Raw genomic sequence first — 25960 nt, forward strand, 5'->3', positions numbered from 1 at the left:
TCTGTGTAGCCTCCTCTGAATATAGAAGATCCATCAAAGATGGGAGCTGGGAAGACGGTGAAGGGAACTGACTTAGGGGCATGTTCGACTGCCACGTGCTGCATTGGGGAGAGAGGGGATGGGCCATGTCGCTGTACCTATTTTTTACTATTTTTACATTATAGAATCGTAGAATTGTAGAGTTGGAAGGGTCCCCAGGGGTCATCTAGCCCAACCCCCTGCAATGCAGGAATTATATATAAAATGTATGTTGTGAGCCGCCCTGAGGTGTGCGGATGACGCGCAGTATACAAATTTAATGACTAAATAAAATAGCCTCTCTATGGACTAGTGCACTGAATCCTAGTGAGCACTACTCAGGGCTCACCTGAGCCTCCCACCCACAAAGCACCCTGGAAGATGCCTTGCCCCCCCCCCAAGCTCTCCCTGGGTTTCCTCCTCTGCTGCCAACACTCCCCACCCCACCCCCAGGGCCTGGGTTGGTGAGTTACTGTTAAACCAATTCCCAGGCAGAGCCAGGCCAAGTGGCCAGGCCTTGAGGGTGCTGCTCTCGGACTGTGCACCCCCACCCCACACACCCCATGGCATTTCAGGGGCTGTGGGGCAGAAGGCAACGCGTGTAGGGCAGGCCCTCACAGGGGAGAGGTCTCGCCTCAAGCAACAGCAGCTCAGGGCAGGCGCCCCACCTCTCACCTCACCCCCTCTCGACAGGCCCAGGGGAGGGAGTTCCCCACCCCACCCTGACCCCACCAACCAGCAGAGGAAACAAGCTGGGTGCCCCCCTGCCACCCGCCCCAGCTGAAAACGGAATAATAGAATAGAACCCTAGAGTTGGAAGGGGCCATGAGGGCCATCTAGTCCAACTTCCTGTGCAAGGCAGGAATCTTTCATCCAACGTGGGATTCGAACTCATGGCCCTGAGATTAACAGTCTCACGCTCTGCCAATTGAGCTGTCTCTCATAGCTTACTCATCGCAGAAGCCAACTCCTGGGGCAGAGGGGACCAGCCCCCAAAGTTGATGACACTGCCATTCAAATGGGTGTGTGCACCACATATTGTGATTGATTAGATGGGACAGGGCTTATCTGCCCCCCCCAAAAAAATATTTTATTCAAGTTGGCATCCAGCCAGCTCCTACGCCAGGGACCTGGCACCCACCAGCTATGGAGAATCTTCTCTGGGGCCATGTCTCACCCAAGTGGTACAGCGGCAAGAGAGCCCCACTGATGTTTTGCAGGATCAGAGCCGTGTGGGGACATCTAGCCCAGGTGGTTGGACACAATCAGGGCAGAAGGCAGCATCCGGCAGATGGGGGTAAACTGCCCCAGACCCCCTAGAGCAGAGACTCTACACAACCAACACACGGGTGACTTTGTGTGTACTTTGCAAAGCGCCATTGGGAGGTGAAGGGTCGGATCCAACCCTAGGCTGGAGGTCATGGTGCCTCTCAGCTGCTCCCCTACCCAAAACAAACACTCCAGCCTGGCCTTGACAGCTCTCTGCACATGGCCTTGCGCCTCTTACCTTCCCACCCGCTTGCAAATTCCCCAACACAGATTTCGCTGCCTGCAGGTCTCCGATGCAATCAGACAGCTCCGTCCGCTCTCCCTTACTGCCCCTGATCTGGGGGGGGGGGGCAGATCAGAAGGATAGCACCCCCGCCCTCTTTCCCTTCCTTCCTCTACCCCCTCCCCCGCAGCTCATCCCTCCAGGAAACCCCTGGGCCTCCTGTGAGAGAAAGGCTGAGAAACTCAGCTGAGCAACGCCTTCACTCCCTTCCTGCCCCATGTCGGGTTTCAGACTGTAGCCTCCTGGGGCAGAGACCTGCTTCCTGCAAAGTCACAAGCGGCGGCGGCGCTTTCAAAAGCGGGCGGCTCCCCGGGGATATTTCCCAGCCCCACCGAGAGACGCTGTCGGGGGCTGGGCGGAGCGGCTGCCCGCGGGACCTGCGGCAGGAGCGACTCCCCACCCAGAACCCAGGGCGTCTCTAACCTCCGGCTGAATGCAGCCCTACGAAAAGACACCCTCTTCCCCCAGCCAAGCTCAAGTTGATCAGCGGCCGCCGCAGCCGAGGAAACTCGAACAGGGGCTTCCCTCCAAACGGGGGGCTGGGGGCGGCCCAGAGTCGCAACCCTGCCTGCACCGGAAGGGCGGCTGCCCCACAGAGAGCGGAGGAGCCGCGGGGTTCCCGGGGGCGAGTTGGGCGGGGAAAGTGTCAAAGGTCAGCGGTGGCCGGAGCCCCGAAGGCCTCCCGGATCCATCTCGAGGCTGCCCCCCGCTCCTCCGAGCACCCCTCGACGGGACGGGCCTCCGGAGGGCCTCGCCTCGGAGCCACCGCCCCAGGCCTGCCGCTGTCCCTCACCTGGCCGGGCAGAGGTGCTGCGCGGTAGCCGAGGGATTGGGGGGGCGGCCTGCCCCACCCAGGCGCGCGCACCGGACCCCTCCGCCCCACCGCAGTCCTGGCAGGGGCCGCCCCGTTTATTTCTGCCCCCCTTCTCTCCCGCAGCGCGTCTCCCGGGGGCGCAGGCAGGCGGCCGTCGGTCGGTCGGGTACCTTTGAGCGAGCTGATCTCGTGCTGGATGGAGCGCGCCGAGTCCATGGCGGCGGCGGCGTTATCGGGGCGTCCTGCTCGGCAGGCGCTGGCCGGGGGCTCTGTCGGCGGAGGGGGCCGGGCCCACCGGCAGCGTCGCAGCAGCCAATCAGCGTGCGGGGCTCCGCCGGTCCCGTCCAGCAACGAGCGGGAAGCCGCGCGGTCCTGCCGCGGCCACTGCGGCACTTTGGAGGGGGGGAGGCGCGTCGCGCAGGACCCGCCCCCGCGGCCAGCCGGGCCATGCCAGGCCCGCCCCTCGCCCCGCACGTGCGCCCCGGCTGCACTCTACACACACTTTAGTGACAGCCGCCTCCCCCCCCCCCAAAAAAACACCCCCAAGTCCGCTGCAGCCGGACGCAGCTTTTGCAAAGAACCGCGGCCTCGAGAGTTGGAGACCTTGAGCTGCGACTGCAGCAATCCAGCCCCCGCCAAGGCTCCAGATTGGGGGGGGGGACTAGGCTGCAGGACCAGGAGGCCTTGGCAAGGCAAGAGCGGCTCCGCTGCAGCACACCAGCGGGGGCTCCTTCCTTCTGCCAAGGCCCCTCCTCGCCGTGGGACGCAGGTAGAGTGCGCCTGGACAGGGAACTTTCACGTGCTGGCACATCTAAGCGCTGCCTCACCTAGTGAAGTATAAATGGCACACAGGACAGGAGGGGCAAGTCGTAAACCCTGCAGAACACGGCGGGGGGAGTCACACACCCAAAATATAGGTACAGTAGAAGTGTGCATGCACACGAAAGCTCATACCAAAATAAAAACTTAGTTGGTCTTTAAGGTGCTACTGAAGGATTTTTTTTATTTTGCTTCGACTCAGACCAACACGGCTACCTATCTGTAAATAGGTACAGTAGGTAGCTGTGTTGGTCTGCCATAATAGAAACAAAATAAAAAATTTACTTCCAGTAACACCTTAGAGACCAACTAAATTTGTCATTGATATGAGCTACTACTTCTTCAGATACACTGAAACAGAAGTCACCATACCCTTATATATAGTGAGATATATGATGAGATAAGAATCCAATGTCTCTATTCATGATAAAGCTATTTTTAGCCATCTCACCCCTTGCTTTTCCCTGTAAGACCAATTGCAGTTGTTAATAATAGTAGTAGTAATAATAATAATAATTTATTATTTATACCCCACCCATCTGGCTGGATTTCCCCAGCCACTCTGGGTGGCTTCCAACAGATTATTAAAATACAATAATCTATTAAACATTAAACACTTCCCTTAACAGTCGTCAACAGGTTTACCACACCTATCAACCAAATCACCTATTCCCACCGCCCTTCTGAGTAATACCCCTCCCCACCCTCTCACTATATATAAGGGTCTGGTGACTTCTGTTTCAGTGTATCGGAAGAAGTGTGCATGCACACAAAAGCTCATACCTATGACAAACTTAGCTGGTCTCTAAGGTGCTACTGGAAGGAATTTTTAAATTTTGTTTCGACATCCAAAATATTTTGTTTCGACATCCAAAACATCCAAATATTTGGGAGTGCTTGGAGGCCCCATGGAGCCTTCAGTGTGGGTTCCGCAGGGCTCAATCCTATCCCCCATGTTCTTTAACTTCTATATGAAACCGCTGGGTAGGGTTATCCGGAGGTTCAGAGTATGTTGTCAGCAGGAGGCTGATGACACTCAGCCCTATTTCTTCTTTACATCTGCAGGTGAGGCAGTGGAAGTGCTGGGCCAGTGTCTTGCCTTGGTAATGGACTGGATGAGAGCCAACAAACTGAGGCTCAATCCAGATAAGATGGAGGCACTGTTAGTGGGTGGTTCCTTAGACCAGATGGGTGGGAGGTCGCCTGCTCTTGATGGGGTTACGCTTCCCCTGAAGAAGCAGGTTCATAGTTTGGGGTTACTCCTGGATCCTTTGCTGTCGCTCAAGGCTCAGGTGGCCTCAGTGGCCCAGAGTGTGCTCCATAAGCGTTGGCTGGTGGCCCAGCTACACCCCTGTCTGGACAGGGATAGCCTGACTACTGTTGTCTAAGCCCTGCTAACCTCAAGGTTAGAGTACTGCAATGCGTTATACGTAGGGCTGCCTCTGAAGACGGTTTGGAAACTTCAGCTGGTGCAAAATTCAGTGGCCAGGTTGCTCACTGAAGCAAGAGGTTTGAGCATATTACACCTGGTCCAACTGGCTACAAATTAGTTTCTGGGGAAGCAGCATTGTAATATAGTAGCCGATGAACCTGAGAGAGAGATGAGTGGAAGTCAATTAGAAGGGGAGAAGATAAAGGGAAATAATTAAAGGAGATTATAGGAGGAGCGTATTTGGAATACTATGATTATAATAATTTTGGTTTTGAATGACTGAATAATTTTTGTCTGTATTTTCTTTTCTTTCCCCCCCTTTTTTCTGTTTTTCTGTCTTGCTTTCAGAGTCACGAGTATTACAATCTGAGTTGGATTTAAGTTGAATGTTTGAATTTAATTTTCTAATTTTCAACTTATATCTTTATTGGTAATATTGTTAATTTTAGATCTCTTATTTATTATGATTTTGTATTTTTTCATTATTATTTCAAGTGTGTGTGAGTTTATATGTGTGTTCATTTTAATTTGAATCTCAATAAAGTTTATTTTTAATAATCATCATAATAACACAAATTAGTTTCTGGGCCCAATTCAAATAGATGAAGGGCAATCGTAATAATAACAATAATAGGAGGAGAGCACAGCATGAGAGGGGTGTGTCCTGTGCCCTCCAGAAGGGCACGGCTGGTGCAGGAACACCAGGTCAACAGACAGCTGGGGTTACTGGAACCTGGGAGGGAGGGAGGATCCTGCTCCTGCACAGCACTCCTCTTTCTCCTGCTGCTGCTTGACGGGAGGCAGCTCTAACAGGCTGTCGGAAGAACTCTGCTGGATCAGGGCCAACATCTTGTTCCCACAGAAGGCACCCAGATGCCAAGAGCCCTCTCCTCTCCAGCAATGGGTCTCAGACTTCTGTGGAGGCAGAGAGAAGCCGTTATGGCTGGTAGCCAAGAGCCTTCAGGAGTCTTCTTTTCCATGGATTTGTCTATGCCTTGTCCACAGGGAGGACAAGGGGGGAGGAGGACTGAAGTCACAGGAACTGGAAGCTCGGCCTTCATGATCAAGAGGAGCGTGGCAGAGGTGAAGTGGAATCTCCCACATCTGTGCAGGTCATTGAATGGTAGAGTTGGAAGGGACCCCAAGGGTCACCTAGTCCAACCCCCTGCAATGCAGGAATCTCAGCTGAAGCATCCCTGACCGAGGGCCAGCCAACTTCTGCTTAAAAATCTCCAAGGAAGGAGACCTTCTGAAGGAGTCTGTTCCACTGTCAAACAGCTCTTACTGTCAATAAAGTTATTCCTGATCTTCGGTCGGAATCTCCTTTCTTGTAACTTGAAGCCATTGTCTGTCCCCACATCACTCTGAGCCTCCCACCGTCAGCCTGGTGCCAGGGGATGCCCAGTGGGCACAAGGCTGCAGAGGTTGCAAGCTGGCCTGGGCTCTTCACGGCCTCCACCCACCCACCCAATGCCCCTTGGCAGAAACACCAGCTGAGATGTGCACTCCCCAAAATAAAAAAATAAAATAAAATAACCTAGCTCCTACCTCTGTGTCAAATGTGCAGAATTCCTGGTTACACTGTGGGGCTTGGGACTGGAAATGGGGGGGGGCAGAGAGGAAGTGACTCAACCCCAGCAGCTGTAGTTCCCAGGCTCCAGCAGCAGCCAGCACAGGGTCCTAGTGCCTGACAGGCCCAAAGCAACAGCCCACATGGCTAAGGGGACAGGCAGCAGGCGGCACATGGTGTGCTGATGTTCCCAGCTCCACAAGGCTGCTATTTGTGTAAAAGGAAAAGGGGCAGAGCACAAGGCCTGGCCCCCACCACAGGTGGCAAAGCAGCCTCCGGCCTCAGCCCTCCTCCACTGAGCCAGAACCAGAGATCTGCTCAGCTGCAACTTGTTGTTGTTGTTTAGTCGTTTAGTCGTGTCCGACTCTTCGTGACCCCATGGACCATAGCACGCCAGGCACTCCTGTCTCGCACTGCCTCCCGCAGTTTGGTCAAACTCATGTTCGTAGCTTCGAGAACACTGTCCAACCATCTCATCCTCTGTCGTCCCCTTCTCCTAGTGCCCTCAATCTTTCCCAACATCAGGGTCTTTTCCAAGGATTCTTCTCTTCTCATGAGGTGGCCAAAGTATTGGAGCCTCAGCTTCACGATCTGTCCTTCCAGGGAGCACTCAGGGCTGATTTCCTTCAGAATGGATAGGTTTGATCTTCTTGCAGTCCATGGGACTCTCAAGAGTCTCCTCCAGCACCATAATTCAAAAGCATCAATTCTTCGGCGATCAGCCTTCTTTATGGTCCAACTCTCACTTCCATACATCACTACTGGGAAAACCATAGCTTTAACTATACGGACCTTTGTCGGCAAGGTGATGTCTCTGCTTTTTAAGATGCTGTCTAGGTTTGTCATTGCTTTTCTCCCAAGAAGCAGGCGTCTTTTAATTTCGTGACTGCTGTCACCATCTGCAGTGATCAAGGAGCCCAAGAAAGTAAAATCTCTCACTGCCTCCATTTCTTCCCCTTCTATTTGCCAGGAGGTGATGGGACCAGTGGCCATGATCTTGGTTTTTTTGATGTTGAGCTTCAGACCATATTTTGCGCTCTCCTCTTTCACCCTCATTAAAAGGTTCTTTAATTCCTCCTCGCTTTCTGCCATCAAGGTTGTGTCATCTGCATATCTGAGGTTGTTGATATTTCTTCCAGCAATCTTAATTCCGGCTTGGGATTCATCTAGTCCAGCCTTTCGCATGATGAATTCTGCATATAAGTTAAATAAGCAGGGAGACAATATACAACCTTGTCGTACTCCTTTCCCAATTTTGAACCAATCAGTTGTTCCATATCCAGTTCTAACTGTAGCTTCTTGTCCCACATAGAGATTTCTCAGGAGACAGATGAGGTGATCAGGCACTCCCATTTCTTTAAGAACTTGCCATAGTTTGCTGTGGTCGACACAGTCAAAGGCTTTTGCATAGTCAATGAAGCAGAAGTAGACGTTTTTCTGGAACTCTCTAGCTTTCTCCATAATCCAGTGCATGTTTGCTATTTGGTCTCTGGTTCCTCTGCCCCTTCGAAATCCAGCTTGCACTTCTGGGAGTTCTCGGTCCACATACTGCCTAAGCCTGCCTTGTAGAATTTTAAGCATAACCTTGCTAGCGTGTGAAATGAGCGCAATTGTGCGGTAGTTGGAGCATTCTTTGGCACTGCCCTTCTTTGGAATCGGGATGTAGACTGATCTTCTCCAATCCTCTGGCCATTGCTGAGTTTTCCAAACTTGCTGGCATATTTGGGTGTAGCAACTAGCAGGGGCCTGTATAGCAACAACCTCAACTCTACCATTCTTATTATACCATTCTGGTATAGCCCAGTCTCAAATTTACCATTCTTGGGCAAAGTGATTGAGCGGGTGGTTGCTGAACAACTCCAGGCACACCTGGAAGAAGCGGACCATTTGGATCCCTTCCAGTCGGGATTCAGGCCTCATCATGGGAATGAAACTGCCTTGGTCGCACTGGTCGATGATCTCCGGCGGGCTAGGGACAAAGGTGAGAGCTGTTTCCTAGTTCTGCTGGATCTCTCAGCGGCCTTCGACACCATTGACCATAACATCCTTCTGGACCATCTAGAAGGGTTGGGAGCTGGGGGCACTGCCATACAGTGGTTCCGCTCCTTCCTCCTGGGCCGCGTTCAGAAAGTGGTGGTGGGGGATGAGTGTTCAGACCCTGAGCACTCACTTGTGGGGTGCCTCAGGGTTCCGTTCTCTCCCCCATGCTTTTTAACATCTATATGAAGCCGCTGGGAGAGATCATCAGGGGGTTTGGGCTGGGTGTTCATCAGTATGCGGATGACACCCAGCTCTACCTCTCTTTCAAATCAGAACCAGTGAAGGCGGTGAAGGTCCTGTGTGAGTGCCTGGAGGCGGTTGGAGGATGGATGGTGGCTAACAGATTGAGGTTGAATCCTAACAAGACAGAAGTATTGTTTTTGGGGGACAGGGGACGGGCGGGTGTGGGGGACTCCCTGGTCCTGAATGGGATAACTGTACCCCTGAGGGACCAGGTGCGCAGCCTGGGAGTCATTTTGGACCCACAGCTGTCCATGGAGGTGCAGGTTAATTCTGTGTCCAGGGTGGCTGTCTACCAGCTCCATCTGGTACGCAGGCTGAGACCCTACCTGCCTGCGGACTGTCTCACCAGAGTAGTGCCTTCATATTGCAAATGAATCTCAGAACTAGGTTCTGCAAGATCACACCCTCCAGAACATGCCTGCAGGAGGAAATGACCAGAGAGCCCCCCTGGGTTGTTTTTCCAGCCACTGGGTCCCAGGCTGCTCTGTACCAGCCCCAAGGCAGAAGGGGAAGCAGAACACACACCGTGTGGCTTTTGGCTCTGATCTTTAATACTTCAGAACCCGTGCAGATTGAAACAGAAGTGGCAATCTGAAGCAGGCAGCTCAGAAGTATCAGCTCCTTCTGGCATCTCTCCTGGAGGAGAGGAAAGGAACATGACTGGGGCCTGCCTGTGTTGCAGAGAAGGCTGCTCAGTCACGCCTCTGGGAAGGGAGAATAACGCCTATAGGGCCCTCCTCCTTAGAAAACTCAGGTCACCTTTCTGTCCACTATCAGAGAACATCAGGAGAGCCTGCGGGATCAGGCCAATGGCCCATCTACGGTAGTCCTGTTCTCACAGTGGCCCAGCAGATGCCCCAATGGGAGAGACTCAAGCAGGACTCGAACACAAGAGCAGCACTCTCCCCTCCTGTGTCTTCCCGCAACTGGGGTTTGGAAGCGCTGCTGCCTCCAAGAACATGGGGCCCATTGCGTAGCACGACCCACAGAAAAAGGAAGGCAGAGTCTGCACCGGGAGCAGATCCTGGGGGCTTCCTGAAAACCCATTTTATTCTTTCTATAGTCAGTTTCTAGTCCTTATGGCAGAGCAGACAGCTTTAAAAATGTGTGGGAAGTTGTAAGTTGCCTTGAAATCCCAGAAATTGGAGGAGGAGGAGGAGGAGGAGGAGGGGGGGGGGAGCTGGCTAAGGTCCCCTGGGGTCTGGCAATATGGACATGAGACGCCGCCTGCCTCCTTGCAAGGCGCTCTCCACGCTTCTCAGGCCAGGGGGGGGGCAGTTCTTTTCTTTCAAACTGGGGACTGAAACTGGCGACTTCTGCAAGCCAAGCCAAGCCTGAGATGAGGCTCCAGCATGTCTCCTTCTCCCTAACCAGGATGAGCAGAAGTAGAATTTTGCAAACAGTAGAAAAGTACAGAATAAATTATGCCTGGCCCTCAGAACCCATTTGGGGAATTTTTTTGAATAAAGGTGAAAGGCAGCTGCACAGAATTTGATGGGTTCCTTTGAGCCTAAGAACACCCCTGCTTGGATCAGGCTGAAAGGAGCCCCCCCTGAATCAGCCCCCTCTTCCTTCGGGGGCCAAGCAGGTGCCTCTTCTGGAAGCCCACGAGGAGGCAGGACCCCAGGGCACCTGCCGTGCTCTCCTGCCCTGGGCCATTCAGAAGCATGACAGTACCTGCTCCAACTGTGGAGGCCCAGCAGAACCAGGAGCAGGGCTATTTTTCTAGAAAAAGAGGTGCCAGAACTCATCTTGAACGCCTCCCTTGTTCTCTTACGATGGCAATGGTGCCAGAAACAAGTTCGGGTGAGTTCCGGCTTTTAAAAAGCCCTGGTCAGGAGCCACGGAGAGCCTCCATCAATTTCTCCAACCCTCTTTTAAAACCACCCTGAGTTTGTGTCCATCACTACATCTTGTGGGAGGGAGTTCCACCGTTTAACTACGAGGCACTGCATGCAGAGCTTACTTTCTGCTTCCCTACATGGCCCTGTTGGGTTCCAACATTCTTCAAGAGAGGGAGAGAAGCTTCTTCCTAGCTGCTCTCTCCACCGCTTGCACAATTTTAATGCACCGCCATTCTTTATTCACCCTTTTTCTGAACGAAAAAGGCCCGAATGTCGTACGCTTTCCTCCTAGGTGAGCTGCTCCAGCCCTTTGGTCAATTTGGCTGCCCTGGTCTGAGCCTTTTCCAGCTCCGTGGGCTCCCTTTTGAAGCACGGCAAGCAGAACCACCCGCAGTGCTCCAAGTTGTGCCACAAATCTGCCTAAAGGGATGTTGATTCTGTGCAGCGCAGCTGTTGCTCCTGGGCCAGCCGCCCTCCTCCCTGCCCCAAGCAGGCAGAGGAAGGTGCGGGGGGGGGCACCAGAGCTCTGGGCACCCTGCATGTCCACTTGGCTGGGGCAGGGCAGAGCTGCCTGGCTCCATCTCTCTGCTTGCAGCAATCCCGAGGGGGGGGGTGTTTACCATTTGGAGGAACTCCGCAGCCCATGCTCTATCCTTGCCCACCCTCACATGTGAGTCTGAACCAGCAGGAACATAAAGGGGGTGTCCCCCCCCAGGCAGAGCACCCTGTCCTTTGTACCATGAAGCTGCTACAGGAACGCCTGCCAGGCCACTTGCCAGAATCAGCCACAGCAGCAATTCCAGCCACACTGCAGCCTTGCAGGGTCATAAATCCTGGAGGATGAGCAAGGAGGATGAGTCTCACCAACCAGCCAGGCCCCCAGGCACAAGACTCAGGAGATGCCGGAGGGCCTGGCTCTCCCTAGTCTCCCCATGTTCCTGCATTGCTCCTCACCCCACCCACTGCCCTTTCCACACCATCTCTGAACAGGGCCAGTGACCCTCAGCTGCTGCTGCTGCCACCCCCTCCTCCACCGCAAGACAGGCAGGAGCTACACTGGCCCCACAGGCAGGCACAGGCGCTCCCCCAGGCTAGAAGGAGCAAGGCAGGGATGGGCATGACTCACAGAAGCACCAGCTGAGTGCAGCAGGCAGCCAGGATTGGAAGGCCCTCATACAGATCTATGGCAGGACCACATTTGGAATATAGTGTGGGCATTATTTTGGTCACCTCACCTCAAAATGGATATCTCAGAGTCAGAAAAGGTTCAGAAAAGGGCCACTGAAACGATCGGTAGGGGGAGCGGTGGGGCAACACTTCTCTGAAGAAAAGCTGCAAAATTTGGGGACTTTTTAGCTTAGAGAAAGAGGCAAATCAGAGGCAGCAAGAGAGAAGTTTATAAGAGGATGCATGAGCTGGAGGAAAATAGAAGGAGAGAAGTTTGTCTCCTTCTCCCACAGAACACCAATTAAGTCCTTCTTCACACAGCACAGTTAACCTGTGGAACTCCCTGCCACAGGAGGCAGTGATGGCCACCAACCTGGATGGCTTTCAAAGAGGATTGGATAAATTAATGGAGGATTGGGGGGGGGGGCTATCAGTGGCTATTAGCCAGGATGGCTGTGTTTGCCTTCACTGCTGAAAACCCACAGGAGGGGAGAGGGCTCTTGGGCTTGAATTCTGCCTGTGTCAGAATTTGGCCTCTGTCAGGGCTTCTGCTGCAGCAGGTTCTGGGAAGGCAGAGCAAAGCAGAGGATGCTAAGCCCCCCCCCCATGTTCCCCACCCACAGGAAAGCATACCTGGCTTATTTATCAGGTGTTCAGGCCACCTTTTATCCCAAAGTATCCCGGGGCAGTGTTCAAAAAGCAAAGTCAAACTAGACTACATAAGTAGCTGGCATCCGTCTGTCTCGGGAGACAAAGGAAGAGTGAGCTTAGGGTGAATTCAACCGTTGGCGAGTTCAACGCCTGCTTCTGCACTGTGCAAAAACTAATTAAAACCAGGACACACCACCAGAACAAGTAAATAGTAGCAGACATGTTGTTTTTTAAATGATGCCCAGATCTAGGCTGACAAGTCTTCCACAAACATGTGCATGAAACAATCCAGGTTTTGACACTCTGGCCTTTAAGAGCCCAGCCCCCCCCCATGCTGGGCTCTGGAAATATTACTGCAGGGCCTCCCCAGACCCTCCCAAACTCTCGCTTGTAGGAACTGCCTTGCATGCAAAGAAACAGGTGGCACAGCTCTGGTTACGCCAGCAAAGGGAGGGGCATTTCTCAAGAGGCAACAGACACTCAGCAATTCCCCCCACCCCAAAAGTGAGCTCTGCTGCAGCTACCAGCAGCACCCCCTCGAACCCCCCAGTGCTATGGCTCACATTGGTCAACACAGCCGACCCACTTTAATCTTGGAACAACCACACATAACAGGGCCAGACCTAGGCTGGCATCACCCACAAGTCGCTGCCAGATTTGGGGGGGGGGCATGGCAGGGAAGATACAACTCCCAAATGGAGAAGAGACTGTTGGGGGCTGAACTTTGCCTGCCACTTTCAAGTCACGCTTCCTGCATTGCAGGGGGTTGGACTAGATGACCCTTGGGATCACTTTCACCTCTGCAAGTCAAGGATTCCACCTGGTGGGAGGAACATGGGCAGACAGCTGTTGTCTCGCCGCCACAGAGCCACAACACAATGCCAAACACTTTTCTGCCTTGCACAAGATCGGGAGGGCTTCTCCGCCTAGTCCCACCTGGAAATGTGTCCCCTGGCAATCGCAGTGGGGGCAGCAGCCAGTGGCTGAAGCAAGCCCCACTCAGCTCTCCAGGGGGCTAAGAGAGCCTGGGCTCCCAAGGTGGCTTGGGGGGAAGCCAGAGCCATGCAGGGGCCCTTCCCTCTCCAAGCAGCCCCTGGGGGAGAGGAAGCCTTCTCTGCCACCCGCAGAGTGGCGGGGGAAACCCAGCCAGAAGGGTGGGGTATAAAATAATAATAATAATAATAATAATAATAATAATAATAATAATAATAGTCCGACTGCAGGGACAGGGACCAGGCAGCACCCGAGGCCCAGCCATCTCTCCCTGGCTGGCAAGAGGCAGGTGCCAAAGCCAGAGTGGGCTAGAGCAGCCTTTGCCCACCTGGTACCTTCCTGAGTCTTTGGACCACCAACGCCACCAGCTGAACAGGTAGAGACTGAGGGGAATCGTAGTCCAAAGCTTCTGAAAGGCACCAGGTGGGGGAAGACTGGGCAGCAGGGCCAGGCCAAGGGGACCCAGGGTCCACTCCCCACTCAGCATCATCCAGGAGGTCATAGAACTTTAGATTAGTAGCATTGGAAGCCCCCCCCCCCCCGGTCATCCATTCCAAGAATCGCTGACAGGTGGCTGTCTAACCTCTGCTTAGAAACCTCAAAGGAAGGGGAGTCCACCCCTTCAAACAGCTCTCACAGTCAGAAAGTTCTTCCTTAATGTTCCTACTCTGCCATCCTGACTGCTGCGAGGATTTTAAAAAAGAGGGGGGGAAGGAGAGAGGGAAACTGCAATGGAATAAATAAACTGCAGATTCCTGGGGTTCCCAATGAGCCCCCAATTCCCAGCCCTGAGAGCTGAACTGGGCACGGCCCTGCCCACCTGCTGCCAGTCAGGAAAAGGGGAGGGCAGCCTGCCTGTCCTTTGAAGGGCAGCTGAGAAGCGTGGAGGCAGCTCCATGGGACTCCTGGGGGAGGACAGGGTACCCCCACTCTCTGCCCCTGCCCATCATCCCTGAGAGAAATCAAGGAGGACTCTGGCAACAAGAGGAGCCTATTGGGGGGGGTGCAGAGAAAGGTGGGGCAGAGTAGAGGGAGGAGGGGCCCCAGGAAGCTTTTAAATAGCTCCTAGGTCACTCTCCCACCAGAAGGACACAATTATCTCCCTTTGAGGGGGGGCCACACTTCTGCCCCCCAGGGGACCCACTGCCCACCCCCCACCCGCAGCATTCACATGTTCTGCAATCAGAAAATGTCTGGAAATTGGTGGGGGGGGCAATGCCAGGGGTAGCTGCTCTCAGGGGTAATAAATAAATCAGCATGTGCAGAGTGCCTTTGTCTAAGTGGCCACAACCAGACTGAGCTGAAAGGGGAGGGGTTCAGGTCAAAGGGCAAGAGCATCCCCCCCTCCCCAAAGTGGGAGCTTATGTGAAGAGATGTGCATTAGGAATTGAGCACGGAGCATCGCCAGATAAAAAGGCTTCCTGCTTTCTCAGCTCTCAGGGGGCTAAAAAATGTGCCCTGGCTAGTTTGACGCCCACAAGGTGTTGTCCTTGGCCCAGGAAGGCAGAGCAGGCGAGGGGGGGCTCTCCTCCTCAGCCCCCCTCAGTCACAGGCAGAACCCAAGAGGGGGAGGCAGGGTGGGGGAGGCAAAGGAAGCGGCTCCAGGAGAAGTCTCCCCCCCCCATTGCTCCATCTGGCTCAGTATTGTCCCCACTGACTGGCAGCAGCTTTCCAGGATTTCAGATTTTGTGCCTAAAACTTCCAAGGAGAGAAGGGGGCAAAGGGGGCACCTAGAATGACCCCCCCTCCTTGGCACACACAGCCCAGCACCTGCTCACCAAGGGGCAACCCGGGTCTGCTTTTCCCTACTCCTGTCAATGCACAGCACCTTGTGTGATGTGGGGGCCCTTGCTCAGGACTCTGCCCCACACCCTGCCAACTTCTGCACCCCACACAGAACAGCAGCAGACCCCAAAGCCTCGCCCCTTAATCGACAGTAGCTGCAGGGGGAGGGAGGCAACCAAACCCTCCGCTCAGCTTCTCGTCCTCGGAGGGACTGAAGTTGGAGCGACCCGGAGAGTTGCAGCTTCTGCTTCCAATATGGTCCAGTTTTATTCCCTTTTCGCTTCACGACAACCAAAACCTTCTCCCAAACAGAAGCGGGCCTGCCCTGCTGTTCTAAAGAGCAACGCGCCTCTCGCGTTTCATCCGATTTAAAAGGACGGGAAGGCGGAATATCGACATGTGAATTGATTTTAGCCCCCAAGCCTGCCCTGCCCACTTCAGCGCGCGGGGGATTGCTCTGCTAACGGAGCGCATTCCTGGAGCCCCGAGGGGAAAGGGCAGCAGGGCGGCGACGGGGGCTGAGCCGGGGCTCGGCCAAGACCCTTCCTCTCCCGCGTCTCCCCAGCAGCGCCCCGGGGTCTCGCTCGCCTGCCTGCCTGCCTGGCTCCCCTTCGTGCGCCAAGTGCCCAGAGACGGCGGGGTCTCGCTCCTCGGCGTCCGGAGCTCCGCAACAGGTCCAGCCCGACGCAAACTTATCTATGCCCTATTAAGGGAAGGCGGCGCAGCGCCCATCTATCTGCCGCCGGCGAGGCGGGCACCGACCGGGAGCTGCCTGGGCCGCCCGCGCCACGTGGGGCGCACCACCCGCCCGCCGCCGGGCCGCCTGCCTACCTTTGTATTTCTCGCGCACGTCCTCGTAGGCTTGGATGAAGTCCTTCTCCTCGGGGTTGGGGGGCAGCAGGCTGAGGTTGAAGGTGGCCATGGCGCGGCGGGGTGGACTGGCTGGGGAGGGGGCCGCGCCCGGCCTGCCTGCCTGCTTGCCTGCCTGCCTCTCCGGGGGCGGGGAAGGCGCGACGAGGAGGAGGGAGGCGGCCCGGCCGGGGAGCCAAGCCCTGCAAGGACATTCCAGCTGCCTGCCGGGCCCGACCCTTTAAAGGCACCGCCGCCCACGCCGACCAACCCCGGCCGGGGTGGACTCGGAGGAGCGACCGACGGGGCGGTCCGGTCGGACTGCGGAGCACCTGCCACCTCGCTCTGACCTCGGGGCCAGGCCTGGCAAGCGGGGGCCGTAGGGCCGGCCCGCGAGGTGGCGGCTGGTGCAGGCTGCGCGGCCGCGGCCAGGGACCCCGCCGTCCCCTTCGGAAGGGGGCGACTTCCAGACTCCTCGGAAGAGCCTAGCCCTAGAGGGACGAGGCCACGGGGAGATCCCAGCTAGCCTGGTCTCCTGTCCTCCCGGGGCCCACGGGGGTCTCTTCCGGGAAGCCCCCCAACTGCAGCTGCTCTCCTCACCTGCAGCTCCCAACAGCTGGCCCTCAGACAGTAAAGGGAGGCGGTAGCCATTGTGGCTAGTCGCCTGCATTAGCCTGGTCCTCCAGGAAGTTGCCTCGGCTCGTTCCCTTTTAAAGTCTCAGCCATGCCACCTCTAGCGGGAGAGAGTTCCCTAGGGCCAGGGCCAGGCCAAAAGGGCCCATCTAGTCCAGCATCCTATTCTCACAGGGGAGGTAAATCAGCAAGCAGGACCAGAGAGCAAGGGCCCTCTCCTCCTCCTCCTCCTCCTTTCTGTGGAAGCAGAGCAGAGCCCTCCTGGCTACATCCAGAGTCCTCGGTCTCCTCCATGAATTTGTCTAATCCAGGGGTCCCCAAACTAAGGCCCGGGGCGGGGCCAGATGCAGCCCAATCGCCTTCTAAATCTGTCCCGCGGACGGTCCAGGAATCAGCATGTTTTTACATGAGTAGACTGTGTCCTTTTATTTAAAATGCATCTCTGGGTTATTTGTGGGGCATAAGAATTCGTTCATTTTTTTCCCAAAATATAGCCCAGCCCCCACAAGGTCTGAGGGACAGTGGACCGGCCCCCTGCTGAAAAAGTTTGCTGACCCCTGGTCTAATCCTCTTTCTAAGCCATCTAGGTTGGTGGCCTCTCCATCGCTGCCACCAGAGGTGTGTGTGGGGGGGTGGCCCTGCCTTGTTTCTTCCTTCCGTGGCTTGTGTGGGGAGGGTCTGTGCCTGGGGACCCTGAAACCCCAAAGAGCAGAATGTAGAAGGGGACCCAGACCTAAAGACTCTCTGGCTGGCTGCAGAAGGATTTCCAGGCAGGGCAAGATAAAAAAATTCCTTCCAGTAGCACCTTAGAGACCAACTAAGTTTGTCATTGGTATGAGCTTTCGTGTGCATGCACACTTCTTCAGATACCAGGGCCAGAGTTGTCGTCCTATGGATTTCTTCTCCATGTCCCCCACAAGTCTCTCCCCCCAGTTCTGCCTGAGCCTCTGGCCCAGTCATCTTCTCTTGGTAGCATGAGTGTAACTCGAGCGGGTGGGTGGGTGGGTGGGTGGGCAGGCGGGCTCCCCTTCCCACAAAGCATAGCAGGACAGACAGAGGAAGAGAGACAGGGCCATGTGTCGTTTTATTGCGCCAACCCGCCTGCCCCACCCCCTGAAAGCTATGAGGCCAACAGGTATTTATAAAGCACGCTCTCTGACTCCAACAGGTTCCAGGGATTTTTCCAGCAGAGTTCTTTCTCTCTCCACCTTCCCCCCCCCCTCCAACTCCGCAATGGCCAATTATCCCTCGTCTTCCCACAGCTGGCACATGTGCCCCACCACTGACATCAGCGGCAACAAAATAGCCCCATGGCTGCACCAAAAGTCCTGGGAAGAGTCCACGGATTGGGGGGGGGGAGTGAGAACCCCAGCGGGATTATTTGTGCTGCAGAACTCAGAGTGCCCTAGCATGGCCCAAGTACGCGCTATGAAGTCAATGTGCCCTCTTAGGGAATGACAATCTCCTCGTGTTCCTAAGCCTGCAGGACAGAGCACCGTGGCACCAGAAAGTGAGGGCAGGGAGCCAGGGGGTTGGGGGCAAAGCAGGGGGCACAATTCAGCTGGGGAGGGGCCACCCAGGGCATTAATTCAGGCAGGACTTGGAGGACCAGCTGGCACACGCAGGGCTGCCCACCCACTCATCCTGCTCCCCACCTGGGTTTGGGGGTCCTCCTCTCCACCCATCTTCCCAAGGTCTCCTGTATGATGGGAAGAGAGGAAAGGTCAAAGTTCGGGCTCACTCCTGCAGGCGTTGAGAGCCAGCCTGAGCCCCCTGCTCCAGCCCCATAAGTCATGCTCATACTTCTCAAGCAGCCCACGGAGGGAAGGAGTTGGCCCCCTGGCTGTGTGCCAGGAGCTGCTGTGACTCACCCACCCTTGGCACAGAAGGGAGTGGCGTCAGGTGGACTCTGGGCATGCTGTGGCCATACTAGGCTGATCACTGGCCTTTGGCAGGAGCAGGCATGCCAGAAACCAACCGGGAAACTTCCCTGGGTGCCCCACCTGGGTTACCCAATGCAGCGCCACAGAGGGCACCTCTTGCTACGTTCCATCTGGAGGTCTGAGCCAGCCGCTGGTGGCCTGAGGACAGCCAGCAAGTGGGTTGCTCAGGGAAGACCCTATAAAAGCTCCTTGCCAGCCGCCAACTGCTTGCTTGGCTCGGCTGCTCCTGCTGCAAACAAGCAAAGTCAGCCTGACCGGCCCTTTGGAAGCAGCCCCAGTGAGAACTGAAAGCAGCACCTCTGGGCTGGAGGGAACCCAAAGGCCATCCAATCCAGCCCCTCCCCACCCCCATTCCCGAGACAGAAAATTCAGAAGAGATAAGAGGAAGGACTTCTGCATGCAGCGCAGAGTTAAACTGCGGAACTGCCTCCCACAGGAGGCCACCAGCCTAGATGGATTGATAAGAGGATTAGACAAATTCATGGCAGAGGGCATGTCAAGAAGGCTTTGGTGGTGTTTCCTGCTTGGCAGGGGGTTGGACTGGATGGCCCTTGTGGTCTCTTCCAACTCTAGGATTCTAGGATTCTATTCTATGATTCTAGGGGGGGGGGGCCTGGAGGGCTCTGCTCTGCCCCCACAGCTGGAGGCAACAATGTTTCTGGCTACCAGATACCAGAAACCACAGGAAAGTTTTCCACAGGCCTCTGGACGGCCACTGTGAGAACAGGAGGCTGGGCTAGATGGGCCATTGGCCTGATCCAGCAGGCTCTTGTAACGTTCACATGATCCTTTTTACACCCAAGAACCGGCCTGGGGTGCCAGCGCCTTAAGGCAGGATGGCGGCTAGAGGTAATTCAGGGCGCACCCTCTTTCTTCCCCATCGTGAAGTCAAGCGAGGCTCAGAGTGTTGGGGTCACCATCAGTGGTCCCTCATAACCAGCAAAGGGAGACACACACACACACACAGAGAGAGAGAGAGAGAGAGAGAGAGAAAGAGAGAGAGAGAGAGAGAGAGAGCACCCCAGAGGCCTCTGCCCAGATGACTCATGCTAGTAAGCCAGGCCGTGTGCCAGATTCATTTTCCAAGCATCATCGCTTCCGAGCTCTTCCCAGTGTCCCTTGTGGGTTTTGGGTTAGCCCTGTGGGAGCTGAGCGGCATTCCACACATCCAACCATCACGAGAACGGCAACATTGCTCTCAGAAAAACCTAGTTATGACTAAGGCAAAGGAGAGTCCACAATCGCCCAAGGCAGACTGTTCCACTGTCGAACCACTCGTATGTCAACTCTTAGGTTTGCAGGAAGCACACCCCAAGGGCAGAATTGGACCTCAGCTGGAGTACTGTGTCCAGTTCTGGGCACCACAGTTCAAGAAGGATACTGACAAGCTGGAACATGTCCAGAAGAGGGCAACCAAAATGGTCAAAGGCCTGGAAACTATGCCTTATGAGGAACGGCTTAGGGAGCTGGGTATGTTTAGCCTGCAGAAGAGAAGGTTAAGGGGTGATATGATAGCCATGTTCAAATATATAAAAGGATGTCATATAGATATAGAGGACGGAGAAAGGTTGTTTTCTGCTGCTCCAGAGAAGCGGACACGGAGCAATGGATTCAAACTACAAGAAAGGAGATTCCACCTAAACATTTGGAAGAACTTCCTGACAGTAAGAGCTGTTTGGCAGTGGAATTTGCTACCAAGGAGTGTGGTGGAGTCTCCTTCTTTGGAGGTCTTTAAGCAGAGGCTTGACAGCCATATGTCAAGAATGCTTTGATGGTGTTTCCTGCTCGGCAGGGGGTTGGACTGGATGGCCCTTGTGGTCTCTTCCAACTCTACGATTCTATGATTCTATGGACCACGACATTTCCCTGGACCTTGGCAGGAAGAAGCTGCATGTGGCAGAATTACACACACACACACACACACACACACCTCCCCCAGAGGAAAGAGGCTCAAAAGTGCTTAATTGTGCCTGGATCCTTGCCCTCTAGTTTTCATGCCCCCAGCTTGGGGTGAGAAGAAAGGGGAGTTCTCTTTGGTTGCCAGGATACCTCCTTCCATGGGAAGAGCAGCGGCCTTCTAAGAGCTGAGGGGCCTCCTGACATCACATCCCCCCCCCACTGGATTCCTAGAGCTAGGGGCAAATATTTCAGCCACAAGGTCACCAACTCTGCTTTGCCAGGCTAGCCTGGATCCCTGCTGAGAAGAGGAGGAGGAGGAGAGCAGGGACTTGGGTCCACTTCCACGCTGGCTGTGCCTGGCAGGAAACTCTGGACTCCACAGGCCAGCGATCAAAGGGCTCTGCCTCCTAGGTATGAATAATGACCCCCACCTGCATTCCAGAGCAGGGATCGCCTCTGAACCTTTGGCAGGAGAAGGGGGGGAGATGCAAACTTGCCAGACAAGAGGGCTTAGCTGGCAGTGATCTAGGGGTCAAGCACATTCCTCTTCCAGGAGGGGAATCCCACAGGCCTTCCAGCTCCTCTTGGAATCACAGAATTATAGAGTTGGAAGGACCGCCTGGGGTCATCTAGTCCAACCCACAGCAATGCAAGAACCACAGTTGAAGTGTCCCTGGCAGGTGTCCCTTAAACAGCCTTCCCTGCCAGGTGCCTTTTGCCCCACCCTCTTTGGGGCACTCCTATTCCTGGTGACAGGTCTCCTTGCATAACACAGCCAGGTGGTTGCACCTGGGCGATCAAAAGTCCCTTTCAGGGCTCCTCCTTCACCACCCCAGGGATGGCTGGAGGGAGGAAACTGGCTCTCTTGCTTGGTAATCAGCCTCTAGAGTGCAGGAGCAGGATGAATCATAGAATCATAGAGTTGGAAGAGACCACAAGGGCCATCCAGTCCAACCCCCTGCCAAGCAGGAAACACCATCAAAGCATTCCTGACAGATGGCTGTCAAGCCTCTGCTTAAAGACCTCCAAAGAAGGAGACTCCACCACACTCCTTGGTAGCAAATTCCACTGTCGAACAGCTCTTACTGTCAGGAAGACAGGGGATGATGCCCCTCCAGGCTGGCCCCCAGCCTCTGCCCAAGATTGCTTAAAGCAGGTGAGTGACCTGCGTGCGGGGGGTGGGGCAAAAGTGTCTGTCCAGGGAGGGTGATGTCATCTCCCCAGGTGGGTGCTATTTGCCGATCCTCTGCACACCAAATAAATAAGCTTTTCAGAGAGAGAAGCCCACTAAACGAGCCCACCAAGGAGGGAGACCAACCCGTGTGCAGGGCGAAAGGTTAAGCCGCCGCAGCCCTGGGATTGCGGCTACCCCAAATAAACACAAGTGAGGCTTTTGAGTCCTCCAGAATCCCCCCTCAGGCTGGATGGAAGCAAAGCAGGAGGATCGCAGAATGGCAGAGTTGGAAGGGACCCTCAAGGGTCATCGAGTCCAACCCTCTTCAATGCAGGGATCGCAGCTGAATAATTCCTGGCGGATGGCCACCCAACCTCTGCCAATAAACCTCCAAGGAAGGAGAAGCTCTCATTCGCCAGGAGCAGAGAGAGAGTCGCCCACAGCTTCCTCCCTTGAGCTGCCCCAGGGAGGGTCAAGAGGGTCCCGTTTCTCAAAACTGGAGGTTGGAGTTCCTTCCTTGGAGGATGGGTGGGGTATAAATATATTATTATTATTATTATTATTATTATTATTATTATTATTATTAGTGGTTGGATGGCCCTCTGTCATGGATCCTTTAGCTGAGATTCCTGCATTGCAGGGGGCTGGACTAGATGACCCCCGGAGTTCCTCCCAACTGCCATTCTATGGTTTAAATCCCTACTCAGCCATGAAGCTCACTGGGTGACCTTCGGCCAGGAGCTGCTTCTCAGCCTAACCCACCTCACAAGGTTGTTGCAAGGATAAAAATACGGAGGGGAGAACGACGGGAAAAGGTGGGATCATGGACTCATAGATAGAAATGCAACAAGTCAACAAATGAATGGGCTCTCCGTGGGTCCAGCGCCAGGCCTTGTCCTCCCTCCTGTGGGGCTGAGGGAGATGCAGGGAAGCTGGACTGGACACTGCCCAGCCTGAGATCAGGGCGCAGAAATGGCAGGTGGGGAGGATCCAGCTGGGAGCACTGGCCTAAGGGAGGAAGAAGAGGGGGGACACCGTGGCCCCCGCTCTCTGTCCAGGTGGCTCCTGAGTCTCTGCTTGGCTCCTCCAGAGGCTCCTTTGCTGCCAATGGACAAGAAAGAGCTTGGGGGGGGGCGAAGGGACCTGTATTGCAGGGCCCTCTGCTGGAGGCCGCTCTCACTGCAGGGGAGGACCAAGGCAAGAGGCACGTTCTGCTCACCCAGCTCCTGCTGCAACACCCCCACACACACACCCCACACACCCAGCCCCTTCCAGCAGGAGACTAGACAAGAGGGGCCCAGGCCCCCATGGTCCCACCCAGCATAGGAGAGAAACAGTCGCCTCCAGACCTCACCTGGAGTACTGTGTCCAGTTCTGGGCACCACAGTTCAAGGAGGATACTGACAAGCTGGAACGTGTCCAGAGGAGGGCAACCAAAATGGTCAAAGGCCTGGAAATGATGCCTTATGAGGAACGGCTTAGGGAGCTGGGTATGTTTAGCCTGGAGAAGAGAAGGTTAAGGGGTGATATGATAGCCATGTTCAAATATATCAAAGGATGTCATATAGAGGAGGGAGAAAGGTTGTTTTCTGCTGCTCCAGAGAAGCGGACACGGAGCAACGGATTCAAACTACAAGAAAGAAAATTCCACCTAAACATTAGGAAGAACTTCCTGACAGTAAGAGCTGTTTGGCAGTGGAATTTGCTGCCAAGGAGTGTGGTGGAATCTCCTTCTTTGGAGGTCTTTAAGCAGAGGCTTGACAGGCATATGTCAGGAATGCTTTGATGGTGTTTCCTGCTTGGCAGGGGGTTGGACTGGATGGCCCTTGTGGTCTCTTTCAACTATGATTCTATGATTCTATTCTCTGATTCTATCATACAAAAAAGAATATTCCTTCCTTCTGGAGCACAGCTGGAAAAGTCACGGGGAAGCAGCAGGCATGGAAACGGGAGTAGCAGAACTAATCACCCAGAAACACTGAAACAAATTGCTTGTGACCCCAAGCAGAGAGTTCTGGAGCCCAATCCCCCCCGCCCCCCAACTTGCTGCATCTTCCCCTTACTGCAAGCATGGAGAACCCTGAGCCCTCCAGATGGTACCCAACTAGAGCAAGGATGGCCAATAGCCAGGGCTGGTGGGAGTTGTTGGCCTCTGCCTGTCTCGAGAGACAATGGAGTGCGTCTCCAGGGGTGAAGTCCAACCGCTGTGTTAGCAGCACTGAAGTGACCTCCCTGGGGTGCAAGCCTGGGCTGTGTGTCTGGAGGTCCTGGGCTGCCCAGACCACAAGACCCCCCTCTCAGCATCGCTGAGGTGGTCCAAAGGAAAGCAGAGCAAGACTTTGGCACCAACTTGGCTGCTGGAGTTGCCCCAAAGGAGGCGTACAAGGCACCACCCAACCGCCTTAGGGACTCCCCTTTGGATTTGTGTTTATACTCCTGCGCCTTTTCTTCTCCCAAAGAGATCCCGCAAGGCAGTGGGGGTTTAGGGCCAGTTTTCCTTCTCTTAGGTGGGCTTCCTTCCCAGGCGGATGAGCCCCACCTGCCCCTCACTGCCTTCTTGACCATTGGACCCCCTCGTGGCCAAAGGCTCCCTACTCCTGCCGTATCGGGGAAACCCAAATTTTCAGGGGGGGGGGAGCACTAAGTCTGGTGTTGTTTGGCAGTAACATCATGTGAAGGACACAAATTAAAACCGGGACACATGCAGCTGCAAACGCACCATGAGGACCAGCCCCAGTCGAGCCCCACAAAGTCACAAAGAACCGCATGCATCTGAGGCCGGCTGCTAGAAGCAGTTTTGCAGTCCACCACAACTGTCTTCCCTGCAGGAAGACATCCATTCAGAGCCCTCCCCAGGTATTTCCTGAGAGGTGTCAACCCAGACCAGGTGCCTCCCCAAGTCTTCCCCCTGCTGATGACTCTATCCCCTATATATATATATACCTCCTGCCACATTTTCTCTGCACTCCTGAGCAACTCATGACAAAGGCACAAGGAATCTTTCTGCGTGAAGTGAGGTCTCTTTCTCTCAGAAAAAAAGGGTTTGGGGGTCCCCTGTGCTAACACCCTAATTTGTTATACTTGTAATGCTTGTTTTTCCATCTCTGAAACAAAATCGCCTGAAGCCTAAACTAGATTGCATTCTTGATGTTTCTGAGTTTTGTTTTGTTTTCATTAACTTGGGTTTAGGTTCTGTTTGTTCCTGAACATTTAGGCCCCTTGCTTCAGGTCCCTCCTGCAGCTGCCTTGGGGATTCCCAAGATCTGGCCCAGACCGATTTCCGTGTGGCAAACAAGGGCAGCACGTTAAAAGCACAGCCCCAGCGCACAGGCTCAGCATTGGTTTGCAACGTGTGCGTGGCTCTGCTGGATAAGGCCTGGCTTTGTGGCTGGCTCCCCTCACACAGGTGGCAAATACTGGCTGGACAGCTTTCATGTTTACAGAATCATAGCTAAGCTTTGTGCAAAGGCTTATTGTGGCCCAGAAACATACCTGGAGCCAGGTGAGGAGGAGGACAGAAAGGGAACTTCCCTGCTCTTGATTGTGAAGCTGAACTTGGACACAGTTGGCAGGCTGGTCTGCGGCCAAGTTTGGTGGAGGGGCTGCCCTGGTAGAATCATAGAATCATAGAGTTGGAAGAGACCACAAGGGCCATCCAGTCCAACCCCCTGCCGAGCAGGAAACACCATCAAAGCATTCTTGACATATGGCTGTCAAGCCTCTGCTTAAAGACCTCCAAAGAAGGAGACTCCACCACACTTCTTGGCAGCAAATTCCACTGCCGAACAGCTCTTACTGTCAGGAAGTTCTTCCTAATGTTTAGGTGGAATCTTCTTTCTTGTAGTTTGAATCCATTGCTCCATGTCCGCTTCTCTGGAGCAGCAGAGAACAACCTTTCACCCTCTTCCATATGACATCCTTTCATATATTTGAACATGGCTATCATATTAGCCCTTAACCTTCTCTTCTCCAGGCTAAACATACCCAGCTCCCTAAGCCGTTCCTCATAAGGCATCGTTTCCAGGCCTTTGACCATTTTGGTTGCCCTCCTCTGGTACCGTTGGCTCACCTGCTCCGAATGGGCCACACTATCAGAATGAAAGTTTACTCATGCCACACTGATTTATCTTTTTTTTTTTTTACTGATAAGCAATACATTGGAAAACAAAAAGAAACAACTCCTGTCACTGCTCAATTTATAACACAGAACACAATTGCTTTATAATATGACTAATGGACACCCAGGAAATATAAAACAATGCAGCCTCATAAGAACATGAATCGTTCCGAAATATAATATTGGTTGTTCTTGAATCTTCCTGCCACACTCGCCCTCCTCTCGTCACACCCTTGGAGAACCACTGGTCCAGGTGCATCAGAATCCCAGATTGTGGAATCCCCCACCTGAGGGGGACGTACCCCTTTCTGTCACATAATAAACAAACCTCTGGAGGGCACCAGGTTGGGGAGAACTCGTCTGGCCTTCAGCCACGCAGGTTTTATTTGTTTGTATGCAACAACTGTCTACCCAGCC

General features: G+C 54.4%; 1 protein-coding gene across 9 annotated transcripts in view; it reads right to left on the reverse strand.

Annotated features, from left to right (window-relative positions):
* PLEC (plectin) overlaps positions 1-25960 on the reverse strand; it is a 116690-nt gene that overhangs the window by 73930 nt on the left and 16800 nt on the right. For 2 of the 9 annotated variants that reach the window (XM_035124591.2, XM_035124589.2), the window contains exon 1: positions 15760-15917. The exons of 5 other annotated variants lie outside the window; for them this stretch is intronic. In XM_035124591.2, the coding sequence (XP_034980482.2) occupies positions 15760-15850 (91 nt within the window). In that variant the 5' untranslated portion in view covers positions 15851-15917. Of the gene's footprint in view, positions 1-2554; positions 2728-15759; positions 15918-25960 lie in introns of those variants that run through there. 2 more of the 9 variants (XM_035124595.2, XM_035124596.2) reach the window with 2 other exon arrangements.

This window comes from Zootoca vivipara, chromosome 8, assembly GCF_963506605.1.
Source record: "Zootoca vivipara chromosome 8, rZooViv1.1, whole genome shotgun sequence".
Classification (NCBI taxonomy): Eukaryota; Metazoa; Chordata; class Lepidosauria; order Squamata; family Lacertidae; genus Zootoca; species Zootoca vivipara.